General features: G+C 40.4%; 1 protein-coding gene across 1 annotated transcript in view; it reads left to right on the forward strand.

The window, feature by feature from the left end:
• Window positions 1-263: 263 nt before the first annotated feature.
• The window catches only part of LOC145993946 (apolipoprotein D-like), a 31,862-nt gene continuing 17,377 nt past the window's right edge, over window positions 264-14,748 (forward strand). The window contains exon 1 of the mRNA XM_083129917.1: window positions 264-457. Coding sequence (XP_082986043.1) covers window positions 317-457 — 141 coding nt within the window. The 5' untranslated portion in view covers window positions 264-316. The remainder of the gene's footprint in view (window positions 458-14,748) is intronic.

Consider the following 14,748-nt stretch of genomic DNA (forward strand, 5'->3'; position numbering starts at 1 on the left):
CGCGCTCTTGTAACGCAACATCTCGCCAATCAGAGGAATTTTACGCGGCTGTTGATTCGCTCCTATCTACCCTTTCTTCTTCTTTTCAAAAAAAGTCTTCGGGCAACGTCAGAAAAGCGATGATTGACTCCACCGCACCCTACCCCCTTCCTTTTTCGCTGCATCGCCCGAACTGACCTAAACTTGCGTCAGACAGAATTCGACTTTAAAAATATCTTGATGAACGTAGACTAAGGAGGGGGAGGGGTGTAAGGGGGGCAAGCTCAGGATACAACTTTAGTAAGATTCGGTTTGGCGCGAGGTTCAGAGTATCAACATGTTGTCGAAGAGCGTGGACGTCTGTTTTATCCTGCTTGTCGCTTCAGTGGCGGTGAGGGCCGCTCCACAAAGGGCGCCGCGGCGGACTTCAGAGTATTGCCCGTCACCAGAGCTTCACGATGACTTCACTATCAGTCAGGTACCTTATTAGGATATTAGACGCGCATTTATTCCTGTTTAAAGTCGTGCTGTCTTGATTTCTTCTTGTATATCAGAGGTTCCCATCCCAAACTTTTCCTTTTCACGGCGACGTTAGCGTTTCAAAATTTTTCTGCGACAACCAAGTCAGAATGTAGGCCTATCTAAAGCCTGAATCACAGGGAACTGAATTTCCAGTAGGAATGCCCTAGTTGGCGCTGGAATGGCTATTCATTTGCTAGTTTTTGCCTCACACGATACTTCTTACCGTTCTTGTCGATAGACTTTTGTTCCCCATAAGACATTGCGAAGAGCAGCCAATCCACAGACTAAGCCAATCTGTAAAGATGGACGAGCAATTTGAAGAATGTTGTAGGAGAATTTACTGCTTTGTGCTTTTATTGAAAATAAAAGTATGGACTAGATTGGCTAAAAAAAATGTGCTAAACGATGCGTACCGAACAAGCTTTTTAATTAAGTTGGGTAGCTATGCATATTCATACATGAGATTCGCAGGATTCATTCACATTTTTTTAAAAAAAATCAAACATTTAATGTAATACACTTGTAATAATAAGGATTTTCATTTTCGGCTAATCATATTTGCCACGTACACATCTCATCACTTTGCAAAAAATACCTAAATATTAATGTACTGATCACGAATGTACTGCACGCCATCTATTTCCTTTTTATTACCCAGAAACTAACAAAAACAGCCAACACTCGGAAACCACAGACAAACAACTCCCCTTTGCAAACTCACAGATTATCTTCACATGGCAAAACTTTGCTCTGATTGGCTGTTCCACAGAATCCAGTCCAGGAAAGCCAGTAGCAATTAGAACGTGTCCTATTCCTCCAAACCAGTCAAGCAGCCAGCCAGGTAGCCATCACATCCGGGCAGGCAGCCAGTTCAGCGCAAACTAACTGGATATCCAGTTCCGTGTGATTCTACCTTAACACTTGAAACGCTCAGTTAGTGCGGTTAGGTTGCTTGCGTATAAGTTAAAAAATAAACTCATATTTCAAATCCATAAACATTTTATGTGCAAAAAGTACTAAATAAGCACATATTTGGAACGATCATATTTAAAACCTAGTGTAGACTAACAAGTAAGTGTCATTTCAGTGAAAATATTGGAACATTTCGCGGCGCCCCTGGAACCTGGGGCAGTGGCGCCACTTATACTGACCCGTGAGGTCCGAGCTCGATCAATAATTTGTCATGGTATTATTATTATTATATTTCTTATACTGATTCGTGGAGGAGTGCTTATTGAAATTAGTAACATTTAAAAAAAATAAGTGAGGATGCATTGTTTGTGTATAATAATATCTTGATACATGGAAGTGAGGATTCATAAGATTTTTTGTGAACTTATTATTCAAGTGTTTGAGATCGCTCAATGTTTTTGAAAAGGTGGTGCAACTGGCCTGGGGCATACAATATACACGGGGTCTAGAGGAAGTACAGCTGTGGCGGCGGCGATTAAGGGGGCGAGGGGGGCAGTTGCCCCGACTTTTCGCCACTTTTGCCCCCGCACTATGCTAAACCTTACCTACTGTCTTTGTCCCCCCGGTTTTGGAACCCAGTCGCCGCCACTGAATTCATAATATAAACATTATTGCAATTTGTAAACAATTAATTGGCATATGTTATATTACTGCAATAAGCAATAAGGAGAATATCTTGAAGATTTAAAATCCCTGAGGTTAATAAATGTTTCTAAATTAACGTGTCTATTCATTTCCAATGCGACACTGCTTCAATATGTTTAATTACAAATCCGAAAGTGTTCAATATCAAACTATTGTTATACATATCAAAGTGGGAATTTTTAATGATATCCAACAACATTCACTGTCGCAAGTCTCTTCGGTTTACCTTCCATTGAATTGTGATGCTACAGTGAATTTACATTGTTTCATGTAAAATAATATTTAAATTTCATGACTTCATTCTACACAACTACATACATACATACAACTGTGAAAATATCCTCACCAAATAAAGTTAAGGGAAAAATAACGGCATATTCTTATTTCTGAGAAAACGCACGTGTAAAATGATATGCTACATGACCCCCTTCTGGATATAATTCCAAGATGGCCGCCATGGTGCACACTAGCCCCATCTGGTGTGCCCCCACCCCAATTACCAATATCCGAAATTTCATCGCCCTCCGTGAAGTCGTTTTCAAATTAAAAGGGTGGTGCCGGACTTTGTCTCAAACGAATGGTGCTTATTAACAATTTTCATTGAAATATTTGAACACAAGTTTTATGTAGTGGTTTGTTTCGAACATGATTTCAGTAATTTTGAATATTTGGATGTCAAATCAATCCATGAAGTTAGGAAAAATCAGATTAGTTGCTTATTTGGATGCACAAGCGTTCTATAAACTCGTAATATCGTACGTGTAAACCGTACACAAATAATTATTCTTATGTAGAGTGGGTCCCCCTGGGATCGCCTCTGGTTTATGCTTTTTTCGTTGAATATTTATGTTGTTTCTTTTCGTCTTTTTGTTGTACTCCTATATCGTTACGCTTTACGTACTATAGCTCTCGCCACGAAAACGCCTCCTCCACACCCCTGGCCCTCCAGGTTTGCCACACTTCTTTTAAGCTGCTCGGTCTACACTTCGCACGTTGTACGTATGCGGTTGATTTCGTCGGCTGAAATTATTGCTCATTGGCAACACTGTAAGTGGGTGACGTGACCTTGACTGGGCTGTTTTCGTGGCGAGAGCTCTTATAGGGCAATGGCTATGTTGCAGGTGGGTAAATTGAATGATTTGATTTATTTTACTTCGTTTTTTGCTTCTCTTGGCCAATGATGTCGATGAGGATGAGTGATGATATTATGAAATTGATGGACACTCACATACAACATCCATGCCCAGGTCTAGATTCAAACCCGGGACTTCGGGGTCGTAGAGCGCTGTGATAACCACTCCGCCACGGACGTCAGGGCCGATGGATTGATTCAGTGCAGGTTTCTACCTTAGTGGGTGTAAGGTCATTATTAGGAATGACAAAGGTGAATTGAAAGTCATATAACCGTAAAATGGAACTTTTGGGGGGGGGGGAGAATGGTTTTTAGAAGGTATTAAGCAGTGACAAAATCCGGCAATTTTGATTAAATTTTCTTTTTGCTTCGCCTTTCTGCAACTTTTGGCTAATCGCAAAGATAATGATGATGCTGAAAGATGAAATTATTTTCTTGAGTTTGGTTAGAAGTCCACTATATGCACAGTAAGGCTAATCGGGACTGCATCTACTGTTTAAAGTGGGATCCCAACCACTACGTGCCTCCACCGAGACCCCTTGGATATAAGGCGGCGGCATTGCCACTACGCTATATCGGGAACGTTAAACGAGTCAAGAATGGTGCATTGTAAAATTTTCAAGTCGCCACACTAGACAGCGACTGGCTGTGGCCTCGCTGATGAGGAGGTGGTGACGACGTCCCCTTGCAATCATGGGGTCCCGAGTTCGATGCCCGGTGGAGGCACATAATGGTTCAGATTGCACTCTAAACTGTAGGTACGTTCCCGATTAGCCTCTCTGTGCATAAAGTGGTGTTTAAAAAACTCAAGAGAAAGCGACGGGACAGAGCGGTTCACTGATTTCATACTCGACGCAGTAGTTAATCTTCAATGGCAAGTTCGTCCTCCGCCCGAGAGTTAGGCAACACACATAACGCCAGGATCGAGTGAGTCCAAGTTTCATTGGCGGTGACTACATTATTTCAAAATTTCATGTTATTTTTTGGCGTCGCGTTTCTACCACTTTTTGGCTAATCGTGACGACGAGGATGAGTAAAGATTGGAAAGAATTGATCAATGGACACTCACGAGGAACAGACCGGGACTCGAAACCGCAAATTTCGGTGACCACATAACTCGGTCACCGAACAGGCAAAATTTAAAGTTACAAACTAAACCCATGCTCTCTTTATGACAGTGCGCCAAATAACAAATGAAGTCTCTCATCCGCGTGTGTAAGCAACACACATAACACGTGCAGGAAACCGAATATTTCAGGATTAGAGACCTGCACAAGACCCGGAAAAAACCCGTCTGCAAGGAGGCGCGCCTACAATAATATGCAACACGCACGTCAAGCCCAGGTGTTCGAAATCGCGCAAGCGAGCTTCACGTCACAGTTGTGCACAGGCATCGATGCCTGCCAGGCTTTTCTATTACCCGGGTCTTAAGAAGACCCGTGAGACTCGATGTAGTTCTTGCAGGTAGACGGCGAGCACTACTGTCAGTGTTGCCAACGGCCATTATATTTCACTACGCATGGAAATATTTGAATTTCTGCTAGGCGCAGGTGCCTTGAGGTTGTATAACCATTGGCGTAGCAAGGGGTGAGCGAAGTAGGCGACCACCCTGGACCTCGCGCATATAGGGGCCTCGCGTCCTATGAGGTTGATACGAAAAACGTAATAAATGGAAGTGAGAAAGATAGACAAGGCTAATTTTTTTGGGCAATAAAATTAAAACATTTTTTTTATCTGGCTTTATATTCTAGTTTAACGTTATAATTTGAATGAATACGTCAAATCAGAGGCGGGCGGGAGCTCTAAGCCTAAGGGGTCCCAAAAAAGTCAAAACAATTCTCATTTCTCATGTGAAACATTAACGCAAAAATTGCTTGGACAATTTTATCCAATTATTATTTTCTTGAATAGAAAGCGCTTTGTCTTGGCTTTTCTTCTGTCTCGTGACCTTGCATAGCCTACACGATTTAAATATGTTAATGATAAAGCACCTCAAACTGCCACGGAGCAAAGTATGGGGCATTTAAATGCTCCCGGTGTTTTAAACTGAAGAAGGGTATGGATAATATTTGTAGTTCTTCCTTCGTTCCTACAACTTCAGATGCAGCTATTGCCCTCTGTAACGGGCACGAAGATGATTTATCTTCAGAATATCCTGATAAAGTTTTACGTTTCAGGAATGTGCTTAAATCTGAAATCAAGTGCTTTGGCAAAGTTTCTTCTCCTTGATAGCTCTACACTAGCTTCCAGTGTTCTCTGTATCCTGTACCGCCTTCTGTTTTTTTTCCTACTCTTCAAGTAACAACCACGAAAACGGAACTTTCTCAAAATTGAAACTTAGGAAAAACTTCTGGAAGGTAGTGTCGAATGGCACGATTCAGCCCAAATTTACCGGACTCAGTAATCTCATTCTTGAACGAGAAAGGACAAGATCTAATGTAAAAGTATCATTCGCTGCCCAGAAGCCAGCTTTCTGTTAAGCAAGGTGGTTTGATTTAAATCAAAATTTAAATTGGGGAATTCTATTTTTTTAAAAAATCACTTATTGAAATCACTTTAAATAAAATTACAGAATAATGTACACAAGAAATTTGTAGATATCAGAATTGGCAAAATTACACCAGAGAGAAAATCTGTTTGATTGATTGATACATTTATTTGGTCAATTTATGCACAATAAGGCTAATCGGGACTGGACCTACAGTTTAAAGTGGGATCCGAACCACCATGTGCCTCCACCGGGTATCGAACCCGGTACCCCTTGATTACAAGGCGACGACACTACCACTGCGCTATAGGGGAGCACCACCCCCGCAAAAGTATAATGTAGAACAACCACCAGTAACACAAAGTCCAAAATATTTACGATGGCACTTTTTTACAAAACTTGGTTCGTACTCCTTTACAGGTGTCAGCAGTGGCGGTAATTAGGGGAGGGGCCGAGAGAGTGCAGTTGCTTCCCCCCCGACTTTTTGAAACTTTTGCACCACGCTAACCTCATGTATAAAGGGAAATTAAACTGTCCTTGCTCCCCCCCCTTCCCTTTGCACCTTGACCCCTTAGTTTTGGAACCCAATCGCCGCCACTGGGTGTGAGCGATACAAATGTTTTCTAGCAAGGAATAAATGTCTGCAATTTCAAATTGATAAAAGTGATGAACATTTTAAGTGCTCCTAGAACAGTTTAGAATCTAAAAGTTGGCAACGGTGACTGCGTGACTCATGTATCTGGAGACGGTGCAAAACCGGAATGAGCGTTCGCTGAAGATAAGCGAGCTTCGTCTTGCAAGGCCTTCCAGTTACCCGTGGGCTTTCGATGCTTGATGGGTCAAAACTCAGGTATATAGTTTTACTCGCCCGCCCGACCAGCCAGGCGGGCCTAGTAAGCGATTCTGACCGATATGCAGCCCTCTGTTCAGGATGTAGGTGTTCACAATTTTTGTTTACTTCTACTCTGATATCTCAGCATGTGGTATTCATATTTGGAATACAGTAAAACCTCGTTAATCCTGAGTAATGGGGGGATAAGTTGACCGGTTTAACGAAAGTCCGGATTAACTGAAATAACCTAAAAGAACAGCAGAAAGTGCATTAAAACTCCGTTTATAGCAACAAAACATGTTTATTATGGTATATTTAAAGGGCATAGGCCTAAATACACTATACAGTGCAATACAAAGTCTGCGGGAAACAGAATTTCATCAGCGGTTGACTGCCTTTTCTTTGGGAAGTTCTCTTCATGACTTCTAGCCACATTAGAACATTGCATTTTTTTTTTGGGGGGCTTTCCGGATTAAGCGATGTCCAGCTAATCGGGGTCCGGATTAACGATGTTTTACTGTATATGTTAATATATAAATGTATATAGTTGGTCCTTCATATTAGAAGTGCGAAATTTGAAAGTTTGTATTTCATACCGTCAAATTTCATACAGAAATTTTATTTGCTTCACGGTTGTTTTTATTGTTGCATAAATTCTTCAGCTCATGATATAAACTGTGTCAGAAAACATAAACACACAGTTGATTTATTATTGCCGTCCTGCGTGGCGGAGTGGTCAGCGAAACCTCTACTAAGTCAGAGGTTCTAGATTTGAATCCTTGGGTCTGACCAGCGGCATTTTAGTTGATTCGGCACATCGATTCCCATCGTCGCTGTTTCCTGGCTTGAGGTTGGAGTTTTTTTATGTTTTTTTTAAAAAAGTTCAATTTGTGTACAGATAGGCTGAACGCACAGTTTAAGGGCAAGAGGAACAGTTTGTGTCCAGCCAGACGCGAGGACCCTAAACTGCTTTTTCCCCGCCGACCTTTCTCCGCGGCGAGCTGGAGAAAGAGACGTCTGTGCTCTGGATGGTTGTAGGAGAAGGAGGAGCATTACGCTCATAGGTGTTTTGTTTCACTTGTTCTCTTTGGAATACCAAACTTCTGATTGAGTAGAAAAACACATGAACGGAAAGATGACAGATTGAAGACTTTGTTTGTGGTTTCCATTTGATCAGCCGCAACTGATTTTTTCTCCATAAGGAATACATGGGATTCTGAAAATTCATCGTAGTGGTACAGCATCGTCGCCTTGTAATCAAGGGGTCCCGGATTCGATACCCGGTGGAAATACATAATGGTTCGGATCCCACTTTAAGTCCCGATTAGCCTTAATATGCATAAAGTGGACTTAAAACACCAAATCAATCAATCAAACAAACCATCTGAAAATTCGTATCACTTCTTTCAAACATAGTATCTAGCTTAATAATCAACTTTAAAAAAACGCTTCCACTTGCAACATGGGGAGAAATTCATACTCTCTTGTCCTGTTTTGCTTCTTTACGCAAGTCACGCTACCTCCTGACGGTAAGGATAGGAACTATGCAAATTACGTATTACGTAATACTAGTAGAACACTCGTATAGCTCGACCACAAGGAAAAAAACCTTCCGTCAAAGCGTTCGCGCATCTTTCCTTCCGTTATCGGTGCTCAGGGCAGTGTTGCCAGGTCACTTCATCCATTTCATCAGTTTTTCATTCATCCATATTGTCGTACTTACCCGTAGAGGCACAAAAGCGACATAAAATAACTAAAATAGAAATAGTTTTTCGAGTGGGATAAAATACAACCATCTAAAAATAGTAATGTAGTAATAGTAATAAAAAATAATAATGTCCTAGCACAATTGAGTATAATTGGCATAATTTCACAGTTCAAACAGCACTTTTCATGGCTGATTGGAGTTCCACTCTACCTCTCCCCTCCATGTTCAAGTAAGATGAGCAGGAAACGTGTTTTTGAGTGGGCCGTTGGAGGTTCCATAGCAATAGTTTATTAAGGAATTCTCCCAAGAAATCTATAGGTCTGGCAACACTGACGTGAGACGCGCTGAAGGGTCCTTCCCCCCGTCCTTTCCCCCACCCGCCAGCGTGATGAGGTTCTGCGCAGGTTTCTTTCCTTGCGGTTCCACTATAGTAGCAGTGTCCATTCCGACGATACTGAAATAAATGCGCACCTGGTGCCAAACTGTCTCTCTTCGCCTTAAAGTGGGATCCGAATCACTATGTGCCTCTACCGAGTATCGAGCTGAGGATCCCCCGAGTACAAGGTGACAACATTCCCGCAATCAACCAGGGAGGTCCTTGATGTATCATTATTTGTTCCATCATCCATTCGTCGCGATTGACCCAACAGGTACAAAAGTGAAGTAAAATAATCGAAATCAAAGGCGATTTATTTTGATGTTGTCGCATTTCATGGATATTTTAGATCGAACGTTTATTTTGCGCATTTTGGTGACTTTAGGTCCTAAAAATTCTAAACCTATACCCTGTTCCAGCTAACTTTGCAGCAAGGCCGCGTATAGCGTCAGATAAAAGTGGGAAGTCTATTGGCCAGAGCGAGGCAGTAGACACTGATGGGAAGACTGGTAACTTCAGTCGGTTTCCCCACTCCACGCAATTCCGTTCCTCTCGCGTGTTCATTGGTGGAGCCATCTCGCGTCACTACTTGCGCAGACACTTGTTTTCGTTTGCCTCCTCCACAGTTAGATGGGACGGAGTATAGTGAATATCCAACTAACCCTACACTCTAGAGCAAGCGAACAAAACAATTCTCTGCGCAAGTAGTGACTTGAGAGGGTTCGACCAATGAACGCGTGGGAGGGAACGGGATTGCGTGGAGGTGGAAGAGCGACTGCAGTTACCAACCTTTCCTGCAGAGTGTACTGCTCGCCCCGGCCACTCGCTTTCTCCCCTACTCTGCCTTTATGAGCATACTTGCTCCGAAGTTTCCCTGGATAGAGTATAGAGGGAGAGAAATAATTATTCAGGGCGGATAAACTCTGTAGAAGTTGTTTATGGTGAAACAATGAACAATGTATAGAGTAAGCAGATCGATGGGGATATAGCATGGGGTCACTGGCTCACTGCCAGCAACCTACAAGGGAACAATACTCGTTGCTCAACACTAGGTTTAGCGAGTGCCACAACGATGCCCATCTTATAATAACATAAAAACCAATTTGCACCGGATTTTAATCGTACTTTTCGTGAGTTTTGTGGTAAATTGAAGATGGCGTGATTTACAAGGTCACGACTTCTCGATTGCATGTGCGATATCTTTCCGGCCAAATCTCGTGTGGCTTCGGAGGAAGGGGGGAGGTTATGGGCGGTGGCGTAGCAACATATCGCGAGGCCCTGGGCGAGAGTAGAATGTGAAGACCTCATCCGATCTTTAAATTTGAAATCTCAATTTGAATCGATAGAAAATCTTTACAAAGTTTAACTACTTTTCCTAACAAATTATCATATTTAAATATTAATAGTAATACTAAATTACTGACGAAAATGATATTAATAATATCCGACAGAGAAATGTACACTTGGCAGAGGTATATTCTTGAAAAACACTAATGGAATTTTCTTTAACCAAAGTAGTAGTAATAGTACGTTTTTAAAGATGTTCTTCAGGCACTAGCACATAATTGAACTATCCTTAAATATGCTAAACTTTTTTTTAAAAAATAAGAAATGCAAATTACGAATCATTAAATATAACCTATAGGCTATTATATTTAATGAGTTTTTCTTTGTTTTCTCATTTCAAAATTTGTAGAATGTAAATATCACAAACTATGGCATATGAAGAAAATATCGAAGGACGCACATATTTTTTTTGCGTAAATATTTCGCATGAGAAATACGACAATAATTTTTACTTTTTTTCTGGACCCCTTAGGCTTAGGGCCCCGACCGCCTGTATGTTACGCCTCTGATTTGACGTGTTCATTCAAATTTTAACGTTAAACTAGAATTTAAAGCCAGATAAAAAGAGAATGTTTTAATTTTATTGCCAACAGAAATTAGCCATTTCTATTTTTCTGACTTCTATTTATTACATTTTTCATATCAACCCCATGGGACACGAGGCCCCCTTAGGGGTGACGTCCCGGGAGGTCGCCCTTTTTGCCCACGCCTTGCTACGCCACTGGTCATGGGGCTGATTGCGTAACGAAACTTAACTAAGCACAGTGGCGGAAGAGCCTCATGAGGACCAGATCTTGCCAATTTGCTCTTTCATTGGATGACACGTGGTCAGGGCATCGAGTCCCATCGCCGTGGTTTTTCTGGTTTCGAGACCACAGCCCGCAACTTCTTCTTTTCACATGTTAGCATGTAATATGTGCTGCTATCGAGATGCTGATGTTAATAGGGTAATAATAATAATAATAATAGCATAATAATAACAATATGCTGTTCCTCGAGTTTGGAGGGGATAGATATGTACAGACTGTAACTCCAATTATCTGTGTAATGAAACCTACAGTTAAAAATGGCAGTAACGAAACTGTTTCTTATCATTGTCATGTTGTCATATTTTCTGGTCTGCCATTCACAGTTAGGCTTGAGTTTGGATTGAGTTTTTGTTTGAAGTCCACTTTATGCGCAGAAAGGCTAATTAGGACTGGACCTACAGTTTGAAGTGGGATCCGAACCTCTGTGTGACTCCACTGGGAATCGAACCCAGGATACGTTGATTACAGAGCATCGGCGAGGCCTCAAAATTTAGGAAAATTTATATATTTTGGTTATATTGGTATATTTATGTCTTGGCATTGCAGTCTTTTTTTAAAGCACGAAGGCCAGAAAAATATATTTTATTCGTCATAACAGATGAAAAAAAGATAAAAAGACTGTATCCAGGGTTCCCAAACTTTATCATTTCACGGCGCCTTTAGTGTTTCAAGATTTTTCCACGGTCCTAAGTCAGAACATATACCTATCTAACAATTGCAACGCTCAGTTAGTGTGGTTAGGATGCTTGCCTTAAGTTAAAAAAAATAAACACATATTTCAAATTTAGAAACATTTTACACATAAAAGTACTAAACAACCGACCTCATAGTAAGTTCTGCACAGCTATATCTTAATCATTACACTATCTATGCTACACAGATCGTCATACTAAAAGCAAGAAATTTCCGGTTCTGTTATTGTATTTACCAGGCTGACATTCTGCGAAGCATGACTCGAACGATATAATCTGACTCAACAAATTCGTACCGCCGCCAAGAGCTACACAACATTATGTACTGTACCAAATGCAAAATCATATTTCTTTAAACATTGATCTTGAAGCTTTCTCCATATGACCTTAACCTTTCGTTATATATATCTTTTGTGACGTCTGTAAAGATATACTGTGATTATACTTATAAAGTAACAAGCTTCCATACACATAGGCCAAAAGTCTGGTTTCAGGAAAACTGGAACTTGCACAATAGGAATACAGTAATGTTTTTCTTTAAAAGATTATAAATAATAATATTATGGCTCAGTGAAAACACATTAGTCGTTTTTAAGAATTTTTTCTTGTACAGTGTCTCTCAAAAGTTTTAGGACAACGACATTTTAAACTAGGCAACCCAATTTACACAAGCCGTTGGTGGGTTGCGTGCAGAGTTAGGCTCAATTTCAGGGTTGCCACATGCACAATAGATATTTATAAAATACGCGAAAGAAATATAAACAAGTATTATTGCATAAAATTATTAAAAATATCACTATTATATCGCAAATGACAAAATTCTTTCTGAAAGAAAAAAAATAGGTTTTCTAGTATTTCATCGCTGATGTGTCTACAGTAAGGAAAAGAGGTGAGAGGAAACGAAAGGTTACAAAGGAGAGGAGAAAGAGAAAGCGAAAGGAGAAGAGGAAAAGTAGAGGAGAGAAGAAAGAGAGGATAGACGAGGAGAGGAGATGTAGTGAGGAGAATGGAAAAAGATTCGAGGAGAGATGAGGAAAAAAGAACAAAGAAGAGAAAAGAGGAGGAAAACGAGACGAGAGGAGAGGAGGAGACGAGAAGAGGGAAGTGGAGAGTAGAGTAAAGGAGAGAAAAGGAGAAGAACGAAAAAGAGAGAATAGTGCAGTGGAGTCGGAAATCTAAGACAGGAAAGGAGATAAGAGGAGTGGAGAAGAGTGGGATGGAGATAAGATGCGAGAAAAGTATGGAAGGCGATATGAGATAAAAGTATAACAGAAAGAGGGGAGAGAAGAAGGAGAAGGAACTGGAGAGAAGAGGTAATTGCAGAAAATATCCTCTGAGCGACAAGAATGGATGCATTGGTCAAATTATCAACATAAAACATTCAATAACATTTTGAAATGTATTGGAGAATATATTAGATCGGTGCGAAATGCCTTTTGGCTGAGTTCAGAGCAAGTTAAAAATCTTCCATGTAAGATCTTTGATTTTACCTGCGATTACACCACTAAAAAAATGAACGTAATTTTTAATATTTTTCTCCACTTCTTGGTTCGTTGAAATGGAGATTTTGTAATTCAATATTTCCCCTCCCCCCATCGTTAATTCCAAACGGGATCATTCCGTTTCACACGGCGTGGACAATGAACACAATGGGATATGTCCAAAACTTACGAAAATTTTCTGCCACCGGAAGGGTTTGAACCTACGACCATTACATTGAAAATCCTGAACGGTAACCACTACCCTACAAGCTTTCGCTCCTTAAGCCAGGTAGAAGGAGCTGGCCAATGAGAAATGTAGATGTAGCTCTACTGCATGTAAGGTGCAAACAAGTATTGTTTGTAACAAAGAAAACGAAAGTAGTACGACTCGGCGAAAACATTTAATGGAGAATTGCACATGGTGAGAACTTTTCATTCGATATTTCCGGAGGTATCCTTGCATTGAACCCGAGTGGGAAATGGGGTAAAATTAGCATGACCTGAATTGCCACACATATAAATAGTTATTTCATTAATATTTGTCAATGTCTTGGAAGCAGTACACAATTATCGTTAGAGTATCATAATTCACGATCTTATATATAAAAATATCCCGTTGAACGTGTGTCAATTCATTTATTTGTTTATTTTTTTTTTATAAATTCCATATGCAGAACAATGTAGCCACTATATACTGCTATTATAAATAATGTTACCATGCTCTTGTTTAATGGAAGGGATATTTTTTAAGGAACATCTAGTATGGAGGATCGAACGTGGGACCGCAATGCTTTCAAGAACTCTAACCAATACACTACGCCCTTTGTCCTAATTATTCTGTCGCCTCAATATTGTAAACGTCATCTGCAAAAAAGAAGTTAAATACTCAGATATAGCTCTGTACTTCTAGAATTACTTTATACACATGCATTTGAAATTTAACTCTGAATTTCTTCTTCGTATTAGTACATCTAAGCTTGTGAATATATTTTATTTGTAATTTTATAACGGTTCCATGAACATCTACGAAATAGTTCCTTATAACTTGGAATATGGTGAATAGATATGAAATGTCTTGAAATTAGATTCCACCACTAGATTTTGGCAAGGGAATTATGTGTGATCCGTTTCCAGTCATTCATAGCTTAAACAAACGTTTTAAAACTACGTAGAATTTTCATTCTGGGATAAGTTTCTTTACTTGCTACATGTATGCGAACTACACTCTGTCCCACTTATCTCTGGAGCAGGTGAACGAAGACAAGTATCTGAGCAGCGATGAACACGTGAGAGGAACGGGATTGCGTGGAGGGAGGAAACCCACTTCAGTTACCAGCCTTCCCAGCAGCGTACACTGATTCGCTCTGTCCACTCGATCCCCTCTCTCCTCTCTCCACTTCTCTTCCGCTATGCGCGGCTTTGCTCCAGAGATGCTGGGACAGAATACAGTTAATTGTTTCTCAAAAGGTATCATCTATCTCTGTATGCCACACATTTCATTCTTACTCACATGGAAAAAAATGTCAATTTGTATTCAGGGGTAGTTTCACAGTTACAAACTATTTTGGCCTTGAAGTTTAGTGTAAGTAGGCATTTTGTTTATAATTTAGAAATTGAGGTCGTCTAAGGTTGAAATCCTCATATTTAGGGCTTGAACTCGTCACCTAAGAGGTTGAAGATCGTCCTCTACTTTGTGCGTGACCTTCTTTATTTTTCTATTCATTATTCATCCTCATCGTCGCGATTAGCCAAAGGTAAAATAAGA

This window comes from Lepisma saccharinum, chromosome 10 (assembly GCF_977018435.1).
Source record: "Lepisma saccharinum chromosome 10, izLepSacc3.1, whole genome shotgun sequence".
Classification (NCBI taxonomy): Eukaryota; Metazoa; Arthropoda; class Insecta; order Zygentoma; family Lepismatidae; genus Lepisma; species Lepisma saccharinum.